The 26,763-nt window shown below is 47.0% G+C and overlaps 1 protein-coding gene across 2 annotated transcripts in view; it reads left to right on the top strand.

The window, feature by feature from the left end:
• WWP2 (WW domain containing E3 ubiquitin protein ligase 2) overlaps positions 1–26,763 on the top strand; it is a 122,272-nt gene that overhangs the window by 56,133 nt on the left and 39,376 nt on the right. For both annotated transcript variants that reach the window (XM_058675112.1, XM_058675113.1), the window contains exons 7-8: positions 18,737–18,864; positions 26,429–26,645. In XM_058675112.1, coding sequence (XP_058531095.1) covers positions 18,737–18,864; positions 26,429–26,645 — 345 coding nt within the window. The remainder of the gene's footprint in view (positions 1–18,736; positions 18,865–26,428; positions 26,646–26,763) is intronic.

Genomic DNA, 26,763 nt, shown 5'->3' with positions numbered 1-26,763 from the left:
TGGCTGAGTAGGTTATTATTTGGATAAGAGGAACTGTTGAACAAGGAGCCTGACTGCTGTTTCATCAGGAAGGGTTGCAGTGCAGTCACAGTTACTCTTACACAAAAGTGCTCGAAGCGGTGGTTCTTGGTGTGTGACATGTGTGGAGTGTTGGTTAAGACCTTCACCTAGAATCTCACTTATATGACATATATACGCATCACAAATGATGCTGTTGTGTTTACTTACATTGCTTTTTTACACCTGTGTTAGTGGTGTAAACTCATTTCCATGACAACCAAATTCCTGAGCAGGAAAAGAAGTTTTAGAGTTGTATCAGAAATATGGGGGTGGGCCCGGCGGCGTGGCCTAGCGGCTAAAGTCCTCGCCTTGAAAGCCCTGGGATCCCATATGGGTGCCGGTTCTAATCCCGGCAGCTCCACTTCCCATCCAGCTCCCTGCTTGTGGCCTGGGAAAGTAGTCGAGGATGGCCCAATGCATTGGGACCCTGCACCCGCGTGGGAGACCCGGAGGAGGTTCCAGGTTCCCGGCTTCGGATTGGCGCGCATCGGCCCATTGCGGCTCACTTGGGGAGTGAATCATTGGACGGAAGATCTTCCTCTCTGTCTCTCCTCCTCTCTGTATATCTGGCTGTAATAAAATGAATAAATCTTTAAAAAAAAAAAAAAGAAATCTTGGGGTGAGGGAATTTATTTTTTCTAATGTAGATTTATTTACTTTTATTTGAAAGGCAATTTTGCAGAAAGGACAGAGGGAGAGAGGTCTTCCATCCGCTGGTTCATCCTCCTAATGGCCAGAGCTGAGCCTCTCCAGGGCCAGGAGGAAGGAGCTTCCTCAAGGTCTCCCAAATGGGTACAGGGACTCAAGGACTTGCGCCCTGCTTCAGTGCCTGCCCAGGAAATAAGCAGGGAACTGGATTGGAAGTCAAGTAGCTGGGACTAGGAACACTGCCCGTCTGGGATGCTGACGCTGCAGGTGGAGAATTAGACTACACCAGCCCCAGAGGGGATTTATTTTATTTTTTATTCAGTGTACAAAATCCTCATGATTTTAAAGTTTGGAACCATGAGTGTGGTGTGTAGGTCTTTACCAGCATAGAGCTGTTGTTGTTAAGTTGCCGCTTGTGCCAGCATTCCACACTGGAGTGGTGATTTTGAGTATCAATTGCTCTGCTTCCCATCCAGCTTTTTGCTAATGGCGCCCGGGAAGGTGGCAGAAAATTGCCCAAGTGCTTGGCATCCTGCCATCCATTTGAGACGTTCAGGTGGAGTTCTGGGTTCCTGATTTCAACCTGCCCAGCCCTGGCCTTGTGACCATTAAGGCAGTGAACCAGGGAATGGAAGATCTTTTCTTTCCAAGTGTCTGTCACTCCCTCTGTGGTCTCTGTTGCTTTACATTTCAAATAAATAAAGTAATTTAAAAAAAAAAAGATGCACTGGATGAATAGCTGGTAAAAGTCTTCCAAACGTTACCCAGGCTGTGGGGGAATCATGGCTTTGGAAGGGGACAGGAATTTTGGCTCATACCCACAGCATCTTGAAAGGGCCCTCTGAGAAGAGCTGACAACTCCTTTGGATTGGTGGTTTTGCGGGTTGAAGTGACCGTGGTGACTGGAGGACCTCAGGAGCAAGAAAGGGTGGACGTTTGGCTCTTTTGTCCATAGTGTCATTGTTTGCATGGGTGTCATTTTCTCTGTTGTTCCTCTGAGTCTTTGCAGAAGCGTCACGTCACCCCCTGCTCACCAGCCATGTTTTCTGTGACGCTGTATGGTGTAAGGAGGGATAATTAGTAAGGTCTCGTAGGACATGGCTGGCCGTAAAACTGACAGATTTCATATCAGCAAAGATGGAATGGGCATCCAGAATAAGGGGAAACAGAATGTGTTTGGGGGTGAGGAGCTTGGGTGGTGGGAGCACTTCAGCATTACGCTTTTGCAGCAACAATGCCTACCTAGCTTCACCACTGGTAACCTCCCTCTTGGTCTTTAGCTGACCTGGAAAGTTGGTGTCAACCATACTGAGTGTGGGGCTGGAGGGCAGAGTCTAGCCAAAGCTAGCAGGTTTGGCTGTGTTATTGATGGTGACAGAACAAACTAGTTCTCTCTCCGACCTTCCCTTTTCCAGTGTTTTGGGATGGAAGCAGTGAAGAGATGTTCTCAATGTGGGGGGAAGTGGGGAGAGGGACTCCTCTGTGACTGAGGGTCACTGTCTTCCTCTGGTGCTCTTTCTAGGGTTGGTGGTCGGGAGGACCCCACTTCTTCACCAGTGTGTCATCCTGGGCATTGCTGTAGATGATCAAACCTGAAATCCTCTTGATTGTCATTTGTGTTATGGATCGTTGGCGCATAAAGCAGAGGCCAGACTTTAACAAGAAATTGATGCCTTCTGCCTATCCTATGTGGTAGACATTCAAGCGCTTCTACGCAAAGTGCTTTGCAGGTGTCATAACCCACATGGGTGTCCTCCATCAGCCTGGCCACTGCAGCCTTTGTCCACATGGGTGTCCTCCATCAGCCTGGCCACTGCAGACTTTGTCCACATGCACCTGAGTCTTGTCAGCCTTCTGCCATCTTGCTGTGCGTTCTGTGTCCACGTGGAACCTGTTGCCATTCAGCAGGAAGCATCCGTGAAAATATTCCCCATAGCGGTCTGATGCATCCTTGAGAGCCCCCCTGCTCCTTTGTTGAAGCGCGCCTTGCCGTCATTGTGCCCCAACCTGGTACCGTGAGTGGAGGCAGGCCAGTCTCTTGGAGCAGAGTGTGCAGCTCTGACATTGGAAGCTGTACATGGACTCCTGACCTGTGCTTTACTTGCTGTGTGGTCTTGGACAAGTTGCTGAATGGGTCAGAGCCTTAATTTTTCCATGTATAAAATGGCACTATGACCTGCCTCACAGGTCATTTCAGAAATTAACTGAAGTGGGACGGCAGCTCAAGCACTCTGTGTCCTGGGATTGCTCAGTGGAGGTGCTGTAGTAGTTTTCTGTTGCAGTCCTGTCCTCCCATTCCAGATCTGGGAAGGAAGGTGTTACACTTTTGCATCAAGGGCTGGAGCTGCAGGTGGTGAATTGAACCCTCAGGATTCAAGGGCGTCATAGCTTTTCACAGTAGAATTATATACTCTCACCTCCCAGACTAAATATTTAGCTTTTGGCATCTGGAGCGTAGTTTTTTTCTTGAATTTGGATATTGTTCACCCTGGCCAAACACCTTCCCTGACGTGCCTGGGAAGGTGAAGATGGCAGTGACAAAGCAGCCTTATCTCTTCGCTCTGTCTTCTGCTTTGCGAAGCTGTAGAACAGGGGCTGGGTGAGAGTTTTGTCTTACGACTCGTTCCAGATAGGCACTGTTTCTCGCCGGGATGTAGGGGCACAAGCACTTGTGTCATCTTCTAGTGCTTTTCCCAGAACATTAGCAAGGAGCTGGATCAGAAGTGGAGTAGACAGTACTCTAACCAGTGTCTGTATGGGATGCTGGCATTGTGGCTCTATCCGCTATGCCACAGTGCAGCCCCAGAGTGTGTTCCTTTGAAGGGAAAGAGACAAGTGTAATGAGGAAAGAGTGCACAAAAGGCTCCTGAAGTTCTGGTCATGTTGTTTGTTGGCCTTGGTGGTAGGTTCTGAGTGTTCATTTGATTGTTCTTATTTGTTCAATTAAATTTACTTATGTATTTATCTGAAAGACAGAGGATGGGCCTGGTGTGGTGGCCTAGCGGCTAATGTCCTCACCTTGAATGTGCCCCAGGATCCCATATGGGTGCTGGTTCTAATCCCGGCAGCTCCACTTCCCATCCAGCTCCCTGCTTGTGGCCTGGGAAGGCAGTCGAGGACGGCCCAAGGCTTTGGGACCCTGCACCCGGAACAAGTACCTGGCTCCTGGCTTTGGATTGTGAACTGGGGGCTGCCTGGTTCCATGAGTTAAGCAGGCCCAGTAGGGTGTGTATTGGGCGAGAAAAAAACCCAGTGAAGTGGGCCCCGCTGGTACTGGTGCAGTTTTCTTTGGAGTTGCTGTGCCTGGAAGTGGTTGTGAGGAGTGGGAAGCCAGGTGCTCGAGTCCCTTTGTGTTTTGCTGATTCTTAACTCAACCTGTGATTTTTTTTTCCCTCACCCCAGCTATAAGCATAAATGGTAAAGCTACATTGCTCCCGGTGCACAGCCTCGGGGCTCCCCATGACTTTACCTGCTGGTCCCTCAGTCTGGTATCTCTGCACATTTGCCAGAGTGGTACACACAAATGGAAATATGCATTTAATATGCTTTTCATTTGTTAACATTTTGCTAGTAGGTTCAGAAACCTTAGGGAATCTTGTTTCAGAGTTGCGTACAGCAACTGAAACCATTTTCTTCCTTGTTCTGTGTGTGTAAGTTGTTGTGTGTAGGAGCTCATGTGAGTGCACAGGAGAGAGTGTGTATGGGGAGATGCAGGGATGTGCCCCGTCAGCTACAGGATGGGCCAGTGTTGGTCCAAGTTTGCATTTTAACACTAGCCTCGTCCTATCCCTCCAGTGATTCTTTCACATATCTGAGTTTCAGAATCTCTTGTGGTAGTTTCTGTCTTGCTCTTGCCCTTCTTTTTTGTGTTGCTTTGATGAACACATCAGATTCATTGGCTTTCTTGCCTTTGGCATTAATGACCTCTGAAGATTTGAAAGAGCTATATTCTCTGAGACTCATAGAGCCCCAAGGTCTCTGGTGAGCTCTAAATAGCTCATCAGCTCTGGGCCTGCAGACAGCCTGGCCCAGAAAGGAAAGAAAAATAAACTCAGCCGGGTGTGAGCCTGCTGGGAACACTTCAGGAAGCGCTGGGAGGGCCAGGGGAGGACTGGAAGGCAAGGCTGACAGGGAGTGAGGGATGGACAGGCGCTGAGCCCTGGGGCACTGGGCCATCCTCTCTGTCAGTGCTGGTCCTTGCCGCCCCTCCTGCCATGGAGACTACCTGGTTTGGAGGTGTCACCCTGTGAGCATGCGGCTGGGTTTAGCACCTTTTCTCTTGGCACTCAGGCTTCCCATCCAATAGCTTTGCCTTAAAACCTGGCTCTAACCTCACTGTCTTTGCTGGGGAAGAGAAAGGATTAAGTGTCATTCATGGACTCTTTCAGTGGGAAGACATTGATCTGCCCATGGGACTTCTAGGGCTCTGGTACTGACTGACATAGGATGGAGGCCGCAGATAAAGGCCCCGAGGCATTCTCAAAGCCAGACAGGGAAAAGTTGATCACATGTTCATGTATTAATTATGCATCAACTAAAATGACACATGATATGCATGTCTTGATGCATTTGTTTGTTCAGATATGTTTATGACCCAGGTATCTACCTGGCATGTACTGGAAAGCTGACAAGGACTGGGAGGGAGACACACACCTGAAGACAGTGCTCAGTTCATGCACGCTGAGTAGAAGGCTCCGAGCTTGGTCTAGGTAATGAGAAGATGAAAAGTCATGGTCTCTGATGTCAGAGACGGTATCTAGTAGGAGACGGACACACAGGGGACAAGTACAGTCTAGCATGGTGGATCCCATCATGGTGCTATGTTTGTGGAAGAACGTTATGGGAAATTGCTCACATCTTCCTGGAGTTGGGGAGTTACTTCAAATGAAGGAGCTGTATTTTGGAGGAATTTGTAAAACTAATGAAATGAGGGCCGGAGACTCCATCATTGCAAAGGGAAGGGAGGATGAGAGCACTTGATGTCTTCGAGGAGAGCTCGTTTATCAGTGTGGATACCTAAGTATTAGGGGTGGGGTTGTGGCAAACTGGTTGCAGGCCAGATCCAGCCCTTCGTGTGCTCGCTTGTTCTCTCTCTCCTCTCTTTCTCCCCCTACCTTCGTCCTCCCTTCGTTATTCTCTTCCTTTCTCCCTTCTTATCCTCCTTCCTAACAAGGGCAATTTTCAGTTTGTAACAAAAGTGAAAAGAAGGGCAGAGGTTTCTGATACAGCCTCCCTGGGTGTTCACACAGCTTCTCCATCACTGTCTTACATCATGTGCTGCACTCATAGTAACTGAGGAACCTGCCTTGGTTGGTGCCTCATTATCACTCAGAGTCACATAGTCTGTGCTGGTGTTCTGTGTCCTCTAGTTTTGGACAAGTGCCTACTGATGTGGATCCACCATTGCAGCTTCTAGAGGGTTTGCACTGCCTCAACAGTGCTCTGTGCTCTTCCTAGTCATCTCTCACCCCCTCTGCCCCGGCAACCACTTGCCTTACTGACTCCACAGATTTGCCTTTTCTGAACATCCTATGGTTGGGGTTGTTCAGTATACAGCCTTTTCAGGGTGAACTTATTTCACCTAGTAATGTGCATTTGTGCTGCTCTCATGCTCCTTTGTGGCTTCATAGCACATTCCTTTTTAGTGCTAAGTAACATTCTACAGTTGATCCACTCACGTCCTAAAGGATATTATGGTTGCTTCCAAAATTAGCAAACTATAGATAAATCTCCTGTAAACATCTGTGTGTAGGTTCTTGTGTGGACATTTGGATAAATATAAATAAAAGTGATTATAAGATTGTGTGGTAAGCCTGTGTTTAGTTTTGTAAGACTGCCAAATTGTGTTCCGAAATGGCCATACTGTTTCGCATTCTTACCAGTAGTGAGTGAGAATCCCTACTGTTCCATATCCTTGCCAGGGTTCACTATTGTTAAGTGTTCTCACCATTTGCTTCTCCCTAGTGACATACAGAATATTCATTCTTGCAAATGTTGTGGACAGAGGTGGGTGCTGGGGGAAGAGAAGTACTTAAGCTGTGGCATTAGTGGCTGTGATTTGGTGTGACAAGGTTAGGTTTTTTCCCTTTAGGTTTATGTTGCAACTGGGTGACTGCTTCTGAGTGTGTTCGGGTCTGGGGAAGTGTGATGTGGGATGGGTTTAGCAGCTGTCTTTATGATGATGTGTTCTGTTTTTCGATTCATTTGCTTAATAGCTCACTTTAATCTGGCATTTGCCTTTGTCATTCAGTTCAGGTTACAGTCACAGAAGCCCTCCTGACTTTGTGCAAGTTTATTAACATTGTGAACTCATCTCCTCAGAAACACTCTGTGTCTTGGTTTTATAATCAGATCAATTCTTGGGGTGTTCCTCTTGCATAGACTTAATTGATCTCTCTGAAAAATAAGTCTGATTCATGTGAAATGAAGTATAAATTCATTCTATAAGAGTAGGCTGCAGTGCTAAATAGTGCTGTGAAGTGAGAAGGAGTCCTTTAAGCAAAGATCTTAAGAAAGTTTTCTATCTCTCCGTCCCCTGACCCCAATCCATTTGGTTTCAGCTGTTTATCTCCTTATATTTGAGGTGACATTTCTTGTAACAGTATTTCACTGAATTAAAAAATTATATGGTAACTTCTGTCTTTAAACTTCTTACAGTCCATTTATACTTCTTATAATTCCTGGTATTCCTGGAGTTATCATCCTCTTGCTTTAATTTCTATCTTTCTTGCCTTTTTAAAAGATTTCAGTGGATGTTGTTGCTCGTCTTGGACTGCGTTTAAATTGGAAGCCTGTGTTTAGCCTGCCTTTTGGAGACATCTGGCTGAGTTGAAGGTACCTTTGGTTCTCTGATTATTTGACAGTGGAGAGTGAAATTCTGTATCTTGCAGGACTGTCTGATGAGGATTTTCTGTTTGCTTTTCCCTGGGGTCTATAGGTGGTCTATGCATTGCATCTGTGATGTGTATTTACAAATGACCTTTGAAGGTATAACTTTTTTAATGACAAAATGACACATTTTTGGTAATGGAAGTAGTACAAATCCACAGTACAAGATTGTATAAATGCTTACTGTTTCGCTGTTTTGTGGAGGAAGAGAGGAGGTTAAGAACAGATTGATTTTGTTCTTAAATTTTCACCACAAATGTTTTATCGTTAAAATTGATTACAAGTTTTATTTGAAAGGGGTGGTACATTTAGGAAAGAATGTTGAATTGAAAGTCCCGGAGGAGTTTGTGGCAACAGAGAGAGTAGAGTGTTGCTGAAGCTCTCGGCCCAACACCGTGACAAGGGCAGTGTGTGTCTTTGTGTCCCCAGCAGGACCTAGCGCAGTGGCGTGCCGGGCCGCACGTCACAGCCTCTCAGTCAATATTTGTTAAGCTGAAAGAGTCTTATGTTCGTGCTACTTGCTTGCCAGAGCTGTGGGGTGGGTCTTGGCGCCTCCACTCCTGAGATGGGATGGTTTCAGGGGCATAGGGGAGAATTTTTTTTTTTTTTATCAGAACCGCCTTTTGCTTCCCAAGGCTTTGCCAAACCGCCAAGTGTGTGGCAGGCTGCCAGTGCCTGCTCAATCTGTCATTCCTTCTTGTTTTCACTTCATGATTGATATCTCCATAGTGAATGCTTTCTTCACAAATCTTTGCAACTTGTAAGGTTAACCATGGAATCAGAGTGAATTGACATAAAAGTAAGTCTTGTTTGAGGGAAAAAAAACACTGGAAGTTTCCCCATTAAAAAATGTTACTTTCCCTCTGAGAACAGTAATATCTCACTTATATGGATTATTGCTGTCCAGGTCCCAAGTGGTTGTTGCAGTCTCAGAAGTGAGGGTTGCCTAAAGGACCCTGGAACCACCATGGTGCTGTCCCTCTCAGATGGGCACTGGACCTGCAGAGTAATGTTGTAACTGAATCTGGGGTGAGACAGGGAGAGCAATCACAAGAACTGGGCTGAGGCCGTTGCCTGCCATGTGTCTGCCAGTTACTATCGTCGTCTTCTTCTTTTTTAAAGATTTATTTATTTTTATTGCAAAGTCAGATATACAGAGAGGAGGAGAGACAGATGGGAAGAGCTTCCATCCGATGATTCACTCCCCAAGTGACCATAACGGCCGGTGCTGCACAGATCCAAAGCCAGGAGCCAGGAACCTCCTCTAGGTCTCCCACACGAGTGCAGGGTCCCAAGGCCTTGGGCCATCCTCGACTGCTTTCCCAAGCCACAAGCTGGAAGCTGGATGGGAAGTAGAGCTGCCGGGATTAGAACTGGTGCCCATATGGGATCCGGGTGCGTTCAAGGCGAGGACTTTAACCACTAGGCCACAGTGCCAGGCCCCAGTTACTATCTTCTATGACCTTGTCATAGAGGTGGATTGAGAGGATGCATTTGTTTTCCATAGCTGTGCAACAGATAACCCTGCCTACTGGCTCACAGTTCTATGGGTCAGAAATCCACAGGGTGGCTTGGTTCTTCCTTTGGGGTCTCCCAAAACCAAAGCTTCCTTCCTCTTTGAACAGCTCTAGAGAAGAACTGCTTCGAGGCTCACTCAGGTCTTGAGCTGAATTGAGTTACTTACAACTGTTGGATTTAGGACCCATCTCCTTGCTATTAGTGGTGCCTCTCAAGCTCTTCAACCCAGTACTTCCCTAGTAAGTGCTCCTTCATATTCAAGCCAGGAAGGGGGACTCAAAACCAACCTTGTGCTTTGCTTTCTCATTTTCTCTCTTGCTGCCAACTGGAATAAATGCTCTGCTTTGGGGTGTAATTCAGGGAAGCCCACAGGGATGTTCCTTTCTAAGGTCAGCCATGCCATGCGCCCTAACGCAGCCAAGAGGGAAACTCTCATATTTACATGCTTTAGACATTTCGGTGAGGATTAATTTTAAAATTCTGTTCACAAAAAGTGTCTCTCTCAGTTCTGTTTATTAGTTACATGCCTAGTTTTATCTGTTAGAGTGTGATTAAAAAAATTACAGCTAGAACAACCAAAGACAGACATACCAAGTAAAATTTAAACTTGGAGGTGATCTTGCACCTTTAGTATGCGGGTGCTAAGAGCCAGATGGCATGATTTCTAGACGGTGATGGACTGGGCTGGTGTACTTGATTTTTAAGGCTAGCCTGTTTGGTAGACAGGAGTTCTACCCATATTCTTGGTAGACTGTGGATTGCATTTCCTGGTATTCTTTGATGGAGTGAAGAAGATGGTAAATAACTAGATTGTGGCAATGACAGTTTCCTGCAGGTGCTAGTTTGTGTCCAGCTGTTCCACTTCTGATCCAGTTCCGTGCTTATTGCCTGAGAAAGCAGAAGAGGATGCCAAATATCCCCCGGGCCCCTGGAACCACATGGGAGACCTGGAGGAAGCTCTTGGCTCTGGACTGGCCCAGTTCTGGCTATTTGGAGAGTGAGCCAGCAAATGAAAGATCTTTCTCTGACTTGCCTTCTTTCTCTGTAACTTGGCCTTTCAAGTAAAGTAAATATTCAAAAACAAATAGATACATGACAAACACGTAAAGCGGAAGTGTGGGAGACAAGGGCGTTGCAGGCCCATAACTGGTTCAGGAGTCCTTTGGGTGAAGAGTGAGGGAGGAGTGCGCTGGGCAAGTTGTCCAGCAAAAGGTCGAATTGTTCTGTCATGCAGAGGGAAATCTTCAGGAACGTCCATTGAACGTGTTCGGTTCAGAACTTACCTCCCTGCTGCTGAGTTTCTGCTGTGTGATTTGTCATGTCAGAGTGTTGTAAGGATCTAGGATTCTGGCGAGGCTGTGAGAGACACCACTTTGTCCAAGTCCTTGTCTTCCCACATGTAAAAATACAGCTAGTGGGGTGTAGACAGGAGGACAGACCAGCAGGATTCACTGAAAGGTGAAAGATGGTGTACACTCAGGCACGTGTGACGGCAGACCTCATGAGGGAGAACTGGGTAGTGGCATAGTGAGGCCGCGGCTGGGCCAGGGTCTGGCCAGATGTGAGCATGCAGGAGAAAGAAGGTGAAAACACCTGTGGGATGTGTCTGGGCAAGTGGGTGCTCCCATGCAGAGTTCTCCTGTGAGTCAGTGGAGGTTGGTGGGCTTGAAACTTGGGTTCAGATGATCTCGGGTCACAGGGTAAATCCCTGTTCCAGGGAATAGGTAGGTGAATGCTTGCCCTATAGTTGAAATTTGAGAGCATGCATGTTTGTCTCAGCTAAGATGAATATATAACCAGGAATTTGATTAGATGGATCGCAATTTATTGCACACTCAGGATGGATTATCTCATCCAATAAACTGCTACTGCTGAGAGGCTTGCTCGGTACTGCAGGGTGAACAAAAGTAAATCATCATCTTCCTGTAATTTGGAATGAACTTGACAGCAGTTTTATTTTTACCTTCCCTGTCATTTGTGAGGCTGGCAGCCTAGAGGTAGGGTGTGGAGTGCAGTCGTAAATTACCCTGGGAGTGACTAGAGTGTGCCTAGAATGGGTCTGTTTTAACTCGTATTGTGCCTTTCCCCACTTACTCCTCCTTTTTATCCCCTTCCCTGTCTGACTGTCTTTTTCTTTCACTCTTTTTCTTTTCTCTCTCTTCTCTCTCTTTTTTCCCCGCTCAAAGCCATGTTTGAGTGAAAGCAAGCCCTGGGAAGGATGTAGGGGTGCAGCTTTGCCTGTCCGAGTGGTAAAACGTTGGAGACCATTTCTTTTCCCATCACTGGTCCCCATTTTTATTTTTCCATGCTTCTAATTTAGGTGCCTGCTTCTTGCTGGTTCTGTCCCGCTGGAAGCTGGCCGAGCCCCACTCAGTTTCTTTTTTCCATGCTGCTATTAAAAGACAATGAGTTCTCAGAGGAGGGACAGCATTGCAGATGGGAGCCAACTTGGTTTTGGTAATCCCGGGCAAGTAGCTCTTCCCCAGCATGGAAGTGAGACAGCTTTTAAGTTTTTTGGGGGCAGGTGTGACTTCTGTGTTCTTTTTGTTTGAATAAAGAAAAAACAACTGTCATTTGTTGTCTGTAGCTGAGTTTGCATACCAGGGGGTCAGAGGTAGGGCCCTCCCATTCATAGCCAGGGCCTCTCTCACTAAGGCAGAATGGTGTGCACAGTGCCTGACATTCAGCAGCCATGACTTTTTGACATTTGGGTACAATGTGTCCCTAGACTTTAAGGAAAACTGCATTTGTTAAAACAAGAACATCTGCAGGATCCTGATTTAGCCTTAATCAGAAGCTCATCAAAGTTCATTTTTGTTTGTTTTCTAGCATTCTTTGACACCATAAATTACCTGCCTCTTAAACTTTATTTTTGCTCACTATTTTTTAAATTTAGTGAAGTGCTTTTGTAGCAACTGAAACATAAAAATTGCTCTTTTACGTCATTGAGTTTTTTTTTTTTTTAGTTATAAATTACAAACAGGAAAATTCACTCTGTGTTGTACATATTTCAACAGAAGCATCCAGTCAGGGTAATGACTCTCCCCATCAAGATATGGAAAGTTTTATTACTGGAGGGAAGGTGTTTGGCACAGTGGTTAAGAAGCCATTTGGGATGCCTGTGTCCCAATTAGCATACCTGGGATTAAGTCTTGGCTCCACTTTTGATTCCAACTTCCTGCTAATGCATACCCTGGAGGGCAGCAGAGGAGAGCTCAAGTTCTGAGTCCCTGTCACCCCCAGGGGAGACTGGGTTGGTGTTCTGAGCTCCTATTATGGCTTGGACTGTGGTAATTTCTCCCCCAACTCCTGTCTGTCTTCCTAAAAAATGAAAAGAAAAGAAATTTTCATCATCCCAAACAGTTCCTTTGTATCCCTTTGTTGTTAATCCTTTCTTTTTCCCCAGCCTCCTGCAAACATTGACCTCTTTTCTTCCCTTATAGTTTTCCCCCTACCTGAATTTCATGAGAGTGCAGTGATGTACCATGTAGCCTATTGAATCTCTTTGGCTTAGCGTAAGGCATTTGTGGGTTATCTGTGTTGTTGCATGTGTCAGTAGTTTTGTTTGATGAGTAGTATTCCACTGTATGGAAGACTGTTGGTCTCTTCCTGCCTCTTCTGTAACTTTGCCTTTTAAAAGGCTGAAAACATAGTTTATGTAAAACAAAATATTTGTTTGAAAGCGGAGTGACAGAGAGGGAGAGACAAAGTGAAGGAGAGTGCTTTTTCATCCACTGGTTCCCTTCTTAGCTGAGCACAGCAGTCATCTGGGCCAGACTGAAGTCAGAGTCCATCAGAGTCTTTTTCCCTGTGGGTGGTAGGCGCCCAGGGACTTGGGCTGTCTTCTGCTGCTTTCCCAAGTGTGTTAGCAGAGTTGGATCAGCAGCTGGGACTCACAGTATGGGATGTTGGGATTGTAAGCAGCAGCTTAACCTATTGTGTCACGGTGCTGGCCCTTATCATTTCCTTTTCTTAATCAAAAGAAACAAGGTTTTGTTTTGTGTGATGGTTCTACATGCACTGTTTATCATAGGCCCACCCACTAGTCCAGCGGACCTCCCATATCAGCGGTCTGCTGTGACGTGCATTCCTGTCTGAGCAGAATGACTAGTCACTGCATTTCCATTATGGCAGACATTCTGTTGGGTTTCAGCTCTAGCTCAGGGCCTAGCAATGAGAAAACAACAGCCTGCTTCTATTGAAGGGTGCAGCTGGATAGTCCCAAGGCAGGGGACAACTGAGGACAGAGGCCAGGGCTGTGGAGGTCAAAGATTAGGTGCTCAGGCACAGCTGAGAGCCTCTGGGCTCCATAGCTACATCAGAACAGGGTGTCGAGAGAGAATCTTAGATTCCGGCCACCACTGGTCTTGCTCGGGAGGCCGTAGATCTTGAGACCACACCACTGGTCTTGCTCGGGAGGCCGTAGATCTTGAGACCACACCAGCATTCTGGGAAGGACATACTCTAAGGGGAGCTGAGCTTGTCCAGCAAGGTGACTTGAAGCCATGTGCGGCATTTGGCCTGAGTGGCGAGGCTAGGCAGATAGCTTCTGACCACCCCCGGGGCTGCGTAACCCCCCCCCCCCGCCCCTGAATGGTGAGGGATCAGGCCAAGGTTGAAGTCACTGGCAGAGCTCAAGCCAGGCCATCTGTGGCGGAGGCCAGCTCATCCCTACCCACCGCACCTCATTTGTCCTGGCGCTATTTTGGCCCATGGCATGTGGTTTCGGCATGTGGGCCAACATTAATCACAGCCCCGTCTCTTAAGGCTGAGTGAGTTCTCCAAGAGAGGAAACTGATGAGATTTTCTTTGACTGTTGAGGCCTTCTCTTCTAAGTGACTGACTTTAAGGATAATACAAGAGCGAAGAACTGGAAGCTTCAGATTTAGGGTGATGGGGAGAGTCTGAGTAGAGCATAGGGATGTGTGTGGGTGGGTGTGAGGGGGAGGTGGGTGGTGGGCATCATTGACCACAGGCAGCCAGGCGGCAATTCATGCAAAGTGGTCCCAGCTGCCCCTGGTTTACTGGCTAATCCCGGCCCTGCTCCAGCCTGTCATTCAGGCTGAGCTGCTGTCATTAGTGGTTAAACATGGCTGAAAGTGTTCCCTCTCTATTCTGACCACATGCCCTTTCAGGGAAGGGAGAGAGGGAGGAGCCAGGGGATTAAGGGGACCCACCCAGTTGTCAGCCCAGCCAGCTGCTCTGCAGAGGCACCAGGCTCTCCTGCACAGGCCTCTGCAAAGGGCTGCTCAAAATGTCGCCAACAGCACTGTTGCTGCACTTGTAATGCAGAGTGCAGTCCTCTCTGGGGGCTGTGAGTCCCCAAACGGAGAGGTTCTATTGTGGCTGAAATAAACCACCTATGAACCAGTCTCATCTCTTGCAAGCACACGTCCACCAGTCCCTGCAGACCGCCTTGGCTTCTGCAACTAGTTTGTGCCCTTTGTGCTTTTGGTGAGGCAGTGTGGTAAAGTGCTTAACACTACAACTTCTTCCCACCAAGAAAGGACTTTGACCTAGGTGTGGTTGACAGCTTTTGATTTATGAAATTAGCTCAGGGAAAAATAACACGGAAAAAGAGACTTCAAATTGAGTCTTTATTTCCAGAGTTCACTTGTACCTTCTCAACGTTTTTAACTGCCACACATGCAGCCTGGACGTAGAAATGACTGAAGTTTCCAAGGTCCATCCACCATGCCTCACCTGAGAAAAACTTAGAAATAATCTTTTTTTTTTTAAAAGATTTATTCATTTTTTAATTACAGCCAGATATACAGAGAGGAGAAGAGACAGAGAGGAAGATCTTCCGTCCTATGATTCACTCCCCAAGTGAGCCGCAACGGGCCGGTGCTGTGCCGATCCAAAGCTGGGAACCTGGAACCTCTTCCGGGTCTCCCACGCGGGTGCAGGGTCCCAATGCATTGAGCCGTCCTCGACTGCTTTTCCAGGCCACAAGCAGGGAGCTGGATGGGAAGTGGAGCTGCCGGGATTAGAACCGGCGTCCATATGGGATCCCGGGGCTTTCAAGGCGAGGACTTTAGCCGCTAGGCCACGCTGCCGGGCCCTAAAATAATCTTTAAGAAATGTTTTTTTTTTTTTTCCTTTCCACTTAGAAATGTACAGGTGGGGGTTTGGCCTAGCTGGCAGTTAAGAAATCGATTGAGGTGTCTGCCCTGCACTACCTGCTCTCTGCTCTGGCCCTGGCCGCCGACTCCAGCTCCCTGCAATTGCAGACCTTGAAAGGCATCAAGGATGCTTCAAACAGACGGATCTCCCCTACTCCTGGAGGATACCCGGATTGAGTTCCTTCCCGGCCATAGCTTTGGTTTGGCCCAGTCCCAGCCATTGTGGCGTTTGAGAGTCTGTCTCTCTCCCCTCAAATTAACTTTTTTTTTTAAAGCAGAAAGTATATAAGCTGCATGAAGGAAACTACACAAATCTTGATGAGTACAAAAGACAAAACTAAAGCATCCATATTCCCAATGCCCAAAGATAATCACTGGTAATATTTTGATTTACGTCTACCCTGGCAGGAAAATCTATTTCATGCATTAGCTGGAGGTAGTTAGTGGGGGATGGTTGTATTCTCTTCCTATTTTTAATTGCCATGAGTCTGCAGGTATGAAGGACTCTGAAATTTTTCAGATTTCTCTTCTCTTTTTTTGGGGGGGTGCTGTCTTAAGAAGTTTTAAAAAAAAATTTTTTTTTAAATTTGCCTGTTGGAAAAAGGAAGGGAGGTGGCATGGTAGCTCAGCAGGTTAGTCCTCCCCCTTGCAGCCCCAGCATCCTGTATGGCTTCTGGTTCTAGTCCTGGTTGCTCCACTTCTGATCCAGCTCCCTGATTATTGCCTGGTAATACAGTAGAGTGTGGCTCAAGTCTTTGGGCACCTGCACGTATGTGGAAGATCTGGAGTAAGCTCCTGACTCCTGGCTCCTGGCTTGGAATCTTCTCAGCCCCAGCTGTTGCTGCCATTAGGGGAGTAAACCAGTGGATGGAACATACCTCCTTTCTCTCTCTCTCTCTCCCTTTCTCTCTATCTCATTCTCTGTCCTTCTCTCTGTAGATATGCCTTTCCAATAAAAATAAAAATACATCTAAAAAAAAAAAGAAAAATGGTGTGTTACGGCTGGCATTGTGGCAGGGTTAAGCCTGCCTCTGACCATGGTGTTCCTTATGGGTGCTGGTGAGGCCTGGTTGCTCCACTTCCTATCCAGCTCCTTGCTGGTGCACCTGGAAAACAGCAGGAGAAGGTCCTTAGTACTTGGATCCCTGCCATCCACAAGGTATACCTGGATGGAATTTGGGGTTTCTGGCTTTAGGCTGCCTCAGCCTCAGCTGTTGCAGCTATGTGGGGAGCGAGCCCGCTGATAGAAGAGCTCTCTTTCTCTCTTTGTCTGTAAGAGAAATCAGTCAGCCAGTCTTGAGGATAGTTTTTGATTTTTTTTTTTTTTTTTTTGTCCTTTTCTTTTCTTCTTTACTCAGAAGTCTATAGGGCCTTATCCCAGCTGGGATTTTGTGGGGGTGAGGGTATATGTGTGACTCCCTCCAGTGGGGAAAATTGTTATAGGGCTTATTTCCCACTTAGCATTGGCCAAATGGCTGATCAGAAAACAGTCTAAGAGAACTCAGCTGCTAAGTCCAGCCTTACATCCCCATCCTTTAGCCTGAGTGCCTGGGCTCTTGAAGTTCAAGTGCCAGCATTGAAATCCTTATTCTGTTACTTTCTGTAGGACTTGTGGTGTCTGTTTTGTGTGTAAAAAGAGGGTAATGGCAGCAAGGAACCTTGGGGTTGCCATGTTTTTTTTTTTTTTTTTTTTTAAAGATTTATTTATTTTTATTACAAAGTCAGATATACACAGAGGAGGAGAGACAGAGAGGAAGATCTTCCGTCCGATGATTCACTCCCCAAGTGAGCACAACGGCCGGTGCTGCGCCGAAACGAAGCCGGGAACCAGGAACCTCTTCCGGGTCTCCCACGCGGGTGCAGGGTCCCAAGGCTTTGGGCTGTCCTCGACTGCTTTCCCAGGCCACAAGCAGGGAGCTGGATGGGAAGTGGAGCTGCCGGGATTAGAACCGGCGCCCATATGGGATCCCGGGGCTTTCAAGGCGAGGACTTTAGCCGCTAGGCCATGCCGCCGGGCCCGGGGTTGCCATGTTAAATGAGATGATATATATATATATATATATATATATATATATATATATGGTAGCTGGAACATAATGTTATAGCTTAGTGAATGTTATATCATCACACAGCAGGTTAATCTGCTCTCTGGATGCCAGCATCCCTTATGGATCTCCACCTCCCTGCTAATGCACCTGGGAAGACAACAGAAGATGGCCCAAGTGCTTGGGCCCATGCCACCTATGTGGGAGAATCAGATGGAGTTCCAGGCTCCCGGGTGTAGCTTGGCCCAGCCCCGGCTGTTGTGGCTGTTAGGGCACATGAACCAGTAAATGGAAGATCACTCTCTCTATCTCTGTAACACTGCCTTTCAAATGAAAAAAAAAAAGTTTTTGAAGGACACAGTGTGTTCCCATCTCCTCGTTCTCTTCCCAAATGCTTGCAACAGCAAGAAGGAACAGGTGACAAGCCCCTAACTGTTTGAGCCGTTACTGTTGCCTCCCAGGATCGGCCTCAGCAGGAAGCTGGAGTTGGGATCTGGAGGCAGATGACACAGGTACTCATTTGGGATTCTGACATCTCAACTCTGGGACCAAATGTGTGTCTGCTCCTATTCTTACCTGTGCTGTGCATGGCAGTCTTACTGCTGCCTGTCACAGATTGTTCCCTGGACCTGAATTGTTCGGTCCAAATGGGTGTGGTCTGTACTTCACTGAATGGCATTTAAGCCGACTCAGAGGCATAAGAGCATGTAGTGCCAAGTGGTAGAATAGCGTCCATTGGTGAAGCAGCTGAATCAAGGGCTGGAGGCTCTGGCACTGAGTGAGGGAAGACAAGCTGCAAAAGCGACTTGGGAACCTGCACTCACTGCCCCTTGCCTTCTGTTCTCTGAAGGTGTCATATGGTTTTTTGTGACTGGATCCCACCACTCTCTTGGTGATCAGAATCCATTTTGCCTGATTTCCCATTTACTTGAGTGGCCTTGGAGTCATCCTTTTCAGGTGAAACACAGCAGTGTCTGTGTTGACCAGCATTGTTTGATGCCCCCTGACTTCTATTTCTAGGACAGTCCTCTTTGTAGCTATAGAGGATTCATTAGGATAAGTTTAGTCTCCCTTTCTTAATAGAAATATTTCATCGGTAGCCTGTGCACTGGTTCATGTTTATTTCTAATATTTGGTCCCAGTAAAAATAATGTGATGGCCACAGGATACTCTGCCAGTTATTTCAGATGTGGGGGAAATTCACTCTGGATTTGTTTACCTCAAGTGGAAAAGTTTACCCAAAGTTGCCTTCTGGGCTTTTACCAAGAAGGAAATGTCCCTGGGTCTCTAAGCCTGGAGCCAACTTCTGCTGAGTCAAAAACTGGAGGGGCTGTTAAAGGTCTCGGCTTCAACAAGTAGCAAGAGAGTGCACGATGACTGAGGTAGGCTCTGCTCCTTCCTTTTTCACGATAACTGACATCTGTCTGTCTGCTTTGTGCTTTGAACCCCCAGGGCGCACAGACATTCAGGTGGCTCAGCCAGGACAACCACAGCACCCGGCGATCAAAGCCCTGGTACCAGGAACCGACACCGCCAGCCTAGCAAGAATCCAAGCCACAGTGGCCTGACCAACGGCACAGGTGAGTGGTATCGCTGAAAGCAGCCTGCCTGGAAACGGTGGGCTCCACCTGTCCTCATGTGGGTTTGGAATCTTGCCGTTCCCGCTGGGTCTGGGTGAGGGGTGAGCGGGAGAAGACTTCTGTCCTGAAATGGATTGGAATCCATTAGCCTTTCCATTGACGCGACATCTTTTATCTCTGCCTTGTTCTGCATTGCCTAGGTCATTCCCCACGTAACTGTGCTTTGCTAAGATATTATCTTTTCCAGAAATAATAGCATTGTTGTTCTGCTAATTTCTTATTATCACTGGATTTCATTTAGGAGGGATGTCGCATTTGTGTGTGACATTTTTTTTATTTCTTAAATTGAAGGAAATACCAGACTAGGGAAGGAGAGCCCTTAGTCCTGTTGATTAGAGCTGGATTGGGGCTGATGGCAGCCACCCTGAATACTGATTATCACGGGGAGCAGGCTGTGCCGTTCTGGGGAGTCTGTTGGCCTGGAGGTTATTCTGTGTGTGCTCACGTTGAACTCCTCTGCACGTGGCTGTTCCCCTGTAGGTGAGAAGGGAAGGCCTATTTCCAAATAAATCCTGCTTTGTCTCACTTTCTGTCTCATTGGGACTGTTAGGAAGGAGGAGGTGGTGGCTGTTATCCTGGCAGTTAGCATACCGGTTAAGTTGCTTGTGTTCCATATTGGAGGGCCTGGGCTTACTACCTGGGTCCGGCTTTTACTCTCACCTTCCTGCCAGTATAGACTTGATGAAATGGCACAGTGGTTCAAGGAATTGATCCTGCTGCCCACGTGGGAGATCTGGTTTGAGTTCCCAGATCCAAGTTTTAGTCCCTTGGGCATTTGGATAGTGAACCAGCAGTTGAGAACTTTCTATCTCCTTCTGTGTCTTACAAGGCATTCATTTTTCTGAACACTTTTAAGGTCGTTTAAGGTCATCTAGCTTGAGGGACTGCAGGGCATTTGTTGATTTGTGTGATCTTGGGACAGTCAGGAAGGACCATGGCCCTTCTCTGGGATAGACTGCAGGTAGGGGCTGCAGTGTCCCGGTGTGTCGGTGACACGGACACAATTCCATAGAGCCTTGAGGTCACAAAGCAGTGTCGAGAATGACACAGGCTGCAGAGCGGCAGTTTCCTCATGAGCTTTTTCAGGGCCTTGTCCCTCTTCTGGATGTGACAGACTTACAGAGCAGAGGAAGTCTGAGTCACTTTGTAATATCCCTCAGTTCTCTGACGGCAGTGGCTGGGGCCTTCCATTCCCATGTGCAGTAGCCAAGCTACTGACTGCTTTGTTCTTCCAGGGTGCTACCCTGTTGGCATGGTGGTTCCCTTCAGCTGTCCCTGCCTTTTTACATTTAAGTATCTATTCATTTGAAAGTCAGACTTATAGAGAGCAAAGGAAGGAAGAGAATGACATATTATCCATCTGCTGATTTACTGCTGAAATGGCCACAATGAAGCCAGGAGGGAGCCTCTGCCAGGTCTCCTACATGAGTGCGGGACCCTACACGCTTGGGGCATCTTCTGCTGCTTTCCCAGCTCGTAGAAGAGAGTTGGATCGGCAGTGGAGCAATGAGAACTCCAGCCGGTATCCATATGGGATGCTATATCACAGTGCAGGCATCCTGCCTTTCTTCTAAAACCTTTGGTAACTAGACTTTGGTGATGGTCTTTGAGTCAGTCTTCTTGCACATTTAAATCATCTCTCTTTTTCCTCTACTGATTTTTAAAAAGATTCATTTTTATTGGAAAGACAGATTTTAAAGAGAGAAGGAGAGACACAGAGAGAGGGGTCTTCCATCCACTGGTTCACTCCCCAGGTGGCTGCAGTAGCTGTATTCGAGCTGATCTGAAGTCAGGAGCCAGGAGCTTCTTTCTGGGTCTCCCACATGGGTGAAAGGTTCCCTCTGCTGCCTTCCCAGGCAACAAACCAGGGAGCTGGATTTGAAGTAGAGCAACTGGGACACGAATCAGCACCCATATGGGAATGCCAGTGTTTGCAGATGGAGGGTTAACCTACTACACCACCATGCTGGCCACATCCCACTGTTTTTAGGTGTCCTGGCTCTTTGTCCTCATCTCTGGGTACATAGGGCACCAGCCTGTGTTTCTAACCCCAGCTACATTGGAGCTGTTTAGGGTAGTCTACACAAATGCCCAGCTTATTCCTGGCCACTGCCTGTGAAGGCAGGCTCGGACCCAGGAAGAGGTAGTAAACTGAACCCTGGGAGGCTTACAGAGCTACGGCTTACAGAGCAGACCTCTGACTGAGTGCTGGGGTCAAGCATGAAAAAGACACTTAGGGGAAAACCAGAGCCAACGACCAGGAAGTTTCTTCATTTTGTCCAACCATAAGATACCTATTTTTCTAAAATGAGAGTGAGTGGCAGCCTGTCTATATAAATCTAGTATTCCTAAATTTTAAAAGTGGTGCAGTGGAGAAATAGACAGATGGCATAGCAGTTCCCTGGGAATTGTGTGGATTGATTTGCCTTCTCAGTTTTTATTGACAGTGTTGCTCCATGCCCTGCCATCACACCTCTCCCTTCTGTAAATGTGATTGCCATGCCCCAGGGCCGGTGGCTAGGTTGGCTACCACCATCCCCTGCCTAGTCCTGACTTTGTTGGTTTATAGAATCAGGGCAAGAGTATACAGGGGTGTCTTCCAAAAGTTTGTGGAAAATGTTTGCTAAGAAAAAAAAAAATCAGATTTTGGCCTCAAAATAAACTTAACTTTTAATTCCCTCTTCCACAGACTTTTTGAAATTTTTGCATATGCCCTGTAAGTTGGTGTAAGACTTGACAAATAGAATATATATTATGTAAAACGTGTGGAAAGGTTGGCACAGTGCCTGGCACACAGTTTTATGACTGAGTCATTTCAGTTGGAGGTCCGTGCAGTGTTTGAATAGGCCCTTTGTCAGTGACTCTTAATGACTTCTTAATCCTCGTGTCTTCTGCTACCGTGAAAGTCCCACTGTAAACATGCTTGCAAAACATAAACTGGCTCTGTTTCTTCTTCTGTGGAATTCTTGAGTGAAAGGAAATTAGGTGTTTTTGTTTGTTTGTTTGTTTGTTTGTTTTCCACATGAGATCTAACACATGTCACCAGATTGTCATCCAGGAGGATCTATCAAGTGTCTAAAAATGTTCTTCCGGGTCTCCCACGCGGGTGCAGGGTCCCAAGGCTTTGGGCTGTCCTCTGCTGCTTTCCCAGGCTACAAGCAGGGAGCTGGATGGCAAGCGGGTTCGCTGGAACACAAACTGGTGCCTATGTGGGATCTTGGCGCATGCAAGGCAAGGACTTTAGCCACTAGGCTACTGTGTTGGGGCTTGTGGGTTTTTTGTTTGTTTATTTTGTTTTGTTTGTTTTTAATGCCTAGAGAGACTAGCTTCGCCTTACTACTTTTTAAAATTCCATATACATAGTTTTGAGATCATAATGCTCTATCCTTCCTCCTTTCTAATAGTTTTTAAATTTTCAAAATTCAGATTTTGAATTTGTGGAGTATAAGTTGGAATTCCGTTATCTATATATCATCTTGGGAAGGATTTACCCTCTTATTAACCAGTTAGTAATCGTGCTATGGCTTTGTTCATTTGAAAGTTTTTCTCTTTCTCTGTGTTCCTGATACAAGCTTCTGCTCTGCTTTGGTTGCACTGTGAAGAGCTGACCCAGCAACTATATTGGGCCCGCAGGTGCTTGAGTCTCCTGGGGCAGAGACCCAGAGGGCTTTTCTGTAGGTCCTGTGTGCTGAGTGGCTCCTCAGAGGAGAACGCTTCAGTGAATTTGGCACTCATGCTCTTTCCCACCTGTGCCCCATCACACACACCTAACTGTCTTGGAACACATTGTGAGCTGGCTACATGTCCAGGGTGCAGAAATAAAATTTCCAGTGCCTGCTCTTTGTTTGGCTAACTGTGACTAGAGTGTGTCTTGGTCCTGAATGAGCATGTGATTCATGAACTTAAAGTGTTGAACCCACAGCACAGAGGGTGCCTTGTGAAATATCCACAGTTTAAGAAACCAGGGGGCTGTGCAGTGGCCATTTTACTCGTTTACCCCATTTACCCTTCACACATAGGTTTTTTTCACATCTGGGAAAGCCATCTGAGTTCTCATCTTATCCCTCCACTAGGCTCTCTCCACCTCAGGGTGTTCTGGAGGCAACCATTGCTGCTGTGCATGGCGCGTGTCTCAGAGGTCCCTCTGTGAACCTTGGTTTTGTTGTCAGTGCGGTGGTAATAACAAGGCCATTGGAAAGTAAATGAGTTAATGAAAGGGTGCAGGCCAAAGGCAGTGCAGGATCTTGGATTGAGTATTGAAACTGAGGAAGAATATTAGTGAAAAGATTTGTGCAATCCATATGCAGCCAGGAATTCATTCAGTTAAGATAAATGTGTTAATTAATTGCTTTGTTCTGACAACTGTTAGTGATTATGGAAGATATTGCTACTAGAGAAAACTGAGTAAAGGGCATACTATCTATTCAACTTTTCTGTACACCTGAAATTGTTCTCCCCAAGTATTTGGGGATGGCAGGTGTTGGCCACATTTGTTTAGCTTATACATTAGGACATCTGCAACAGGGCTCAGTGTCTGGTTCTGGCATCTGTTGGAGGCTTCCAGTGAGTGTAGATCCCGAGAGGCAGTGGGTGGTAACTCGGTGGTTGGGCTCCTGCCACCCACCTGGAGGGCCTGCATTGTGTTCCTGGTTCCTGGCTCTCGGCCTGAACCAGCCACTATAGTTGTGAGAATTTAGGCAGTGAGTGGAAGCACTGCTCTCTTTGTTTTTATATCTCTGCTTCTCAAATCAACAAGTGGGTGGGCAAGAAAAACAGACCAAAATTGTCAGGAGAACTTGAGGGTTGATGTTGTAGTGCTGTGGATTAGGCTACCCCCTGAAATGCCTACATTCCATATTGGAGTGCTTGGTTCAAATACACTGGTTGTGGTGCTTCCAGTTCATCCTTCCTGCTAATGCATCCTGGGAGGGAGCAGATAATGAGCCAAGTGCTCTGATTCCTGCTTCCCATGTGGGACAGCCTGGTGGAATTTGGGCCTCCGGCCTGGCTGTTGTGGACACCTGAGGAGTTAACCAATGGATTCGTTTGTCATCTGTCTGCTTGTCTCCCTTGCCCCACCTCTTTCTCTATTGTTCTTTCAAGTAGATGGATATAAACAGACATTAAAGATGAGTCACAGAAAAGCATTAAAAAAGAAAGATTTATTTAGCAGAATTACACAGAGAGAGGCAGAGACAAAGAGCCCTCCTGTCCTCTGGTCACTTTCCAAATGGCTGAAGTCAGGAGCCCAAGGACTTGAGCTGGGCTGCACTGCTCTCAGGGGCTCCAGCAGGACTGCAAGTGGAGCAGCTGGACTTGAATCAGCAGGTGGAAGATCTCTCTGTCTCTCCTTCTCTGTCTGTAATCTGCCTTGCAAATAGAAATAAATAAATCTTTTTAAAAGTATTTCATCAAAAAGAAAACATTTAGTCTTGCATTAAGCAACTAATTTAGCCAATGAGATAGCATTTCTCACAGCAAAGAGACCAAGTGAGTCAGTCAAAGGGAAGTAAGTTGAAGTGTCAGGCTCTGACTTCCGGCTTTCTTTCCTGTGAATCAGCTGGTCTCAGTTGATCAGTGGCCTGCTGTTGGTCAGGAGGATGTCAGCACTGCGCAGAGCCAGTACATCTTGGATCACATGAAAGGACATGCAGAGAAGATGTGGAGTATACTAAGGGAGTGGTTCCCATTCTGGAGGCAGACGGTGTGTGAATTAAGTGCCATATGCCTCTGGCAGCTCATTTAGCCTCTGAGTCTTAGTTTCCTCAGCTGTAAAATTGAGACTATCAGTCGCCCTGAACTTGGATTGTCTGTGACTCTTAAGTGAGATAATTCCAAGTGCATTGCACCTTGGCCTGCACATTCTGATGTCCTGCACGGTGAGCTCATTCCATTTAAATTGCTCATCTGACTCTCCTTGTTATGAGGTCTGGTTTTCTCTGTCCCATCCCTAGTGCCACCTCTTGGGAGGGGCAGAGGAAGTGTCTGCCTAGAAAAGAGTAGCCAGATGGTAAGATAAGTGTGGCCCAGAAATGGTAGCACCAGGCCTTCTGACTGGGCAGGAGGACACTAATGAGAAATAGTGGCAGACATTCACTTGGAGTTGCTCTGGGAGTAGGGCCGGAGGGCTCTGGCCAGCAAGTAGAATGCAGCTTACAAGGAGTGAGAACTTGCTGGGCCACAGTGGAAGGGTTCTGCGGTGAGCTCCTGGTCAGAAGGAATGTTAGGGAAGCTACACAGAGAACATACACAAAGCACAGGGAAGCGGAGGCACAAGATGACAACAGTTTTCTATGAAATTCCAGTGTAAATGTGCACGTGCCAGTCACCTGTGTAGAAACTATTCTGTATGTGGCTTATCCCTTTTTGAGTGAGAGGACATTGTGAAATGCCAGGGGTCTTGCAAACCTGAGTGATCTTCAAAGAAGTAAAGAAATGACAAAAGGTCACCCGAGAACTGCTTTATTGTGCCTCTGTTTTGTGTGATGTCACCCTGGAAACGAGCCTGAGCTTTGGGGCCCCTTCTTTGTCACCTGTATTCATCCTTGCTCCCTTCTTTGAGCATAGGAGTGGGCGTTTTCTTGGGGTGTGTGTGTAGGGCTCTTGGACAGAGGTGCGCTTTGTGTGCCACCAACGAACAGCAGGTGAAAGATGAGAACGGACCCTGGGCTACTGGCTTGGGCTCTACTGCATTTGTTACTGACACCCCACGGTCTAAGCTCTGCCTCCCTGTGACTTGTGTCCTGCACTGAGTGTAAATGTAGTGTGTGGAAGATGGCCCCTGCCCCTCCTTTGGGAGTCCTGGATGGAGTTTCAGGCTCCTGCCTTCAGCCTACTCCAGCACATACTAATCTGACTGTTTGAGGAGTGAACCAGTGGGTGAAAGATCTCTTCCTCTATCTTCCAAATAAATAATACGTAAATCTTTTCAAAAATTCCTAAAAGGCAGACATGATAAAATTAAAATAAAAAGATAATATTTCATATGTTTGCTTCAGATATAGGCTCTCTGCATCCCCTATATATAGCAGTTTCTTTTGGGCCTCTTATTTTTTCTTTCTTTCTTTGTAAAGATGTATTAATTTTATTTGAAACGCAAAATTAGAGAGAGACCACAGTACAGAGAGATAGATGCTCCTTCCACTGGTTTATTCCCCACATGGCTGAAACAGAGCTGGGCCAGGCTGAAGCTAAGAGTCAGGAACTTCTGTGCTTCAGGTACTTGAGGATGTCTTTACTGCTTTCCCATGTCATTAGCAGGGAGCTGGATTAGAAGTGCCCACATATGGTGCCAGCATCATAGGCAGCAGCAGGACTCCTATACCACAACGCCGGCCTCTTGCTACCATTTTAAAATTCTGTTTCATAACACTTTGTGCTGTTGCTGGATACCCATAGGTAATGTTTCAGATACTGTGTTAACATGTTCAATGAGAGACCATTAAGTCTTAAGCAAGAAGCTCATTCTTACATGATCTCTGAAGTATGATCTGTATGTTTTCAGTGAATGACGAGCCCGCTGCAGCCACTGATCCTGAAGAACCTGTTGTTGGTGTGACGTCCCCGCCTGCTGCAGCCCTGAGTGTGACCCCGAGCCCCAACATCACATCCCTCCCTGCTCCAGGCACACCGGCCGAAGGAGAGGAGCCCAGCACCTCGGGCACGCAGCCGCCGCCAGCCACCCCAGCCCCCACCCCAGCCCCCGATGCTCTGCCCGCCGGGTGAGTGGTCTCTGTCCCACAAGGGAGCATTGCTTCCCACACTGAGGTTCCCACCCAGGGCTGGAGGGGGGTGATTATGTGCAGCTTGCTGCTCGTTGGTAGGAGTCTCTGGGGAGGA

Source organism: Ochotona princeps, chromosome 16 (genome assembly GCF_030435755.1).
Source record: "Ochotona princeps isolate mOchPri1 chromosome 16, mOchPri1.hap1, whole genome shotgun sequence".
NCBI lineage: Eukaryota > Metazoa > Chordata > Mammalia > Lagomorpha > Ochotonidae > Ochotona > Ochotona princeps.
This window is presented reverse-complemented; position numbering and strand designations above follow the sequence as displayed.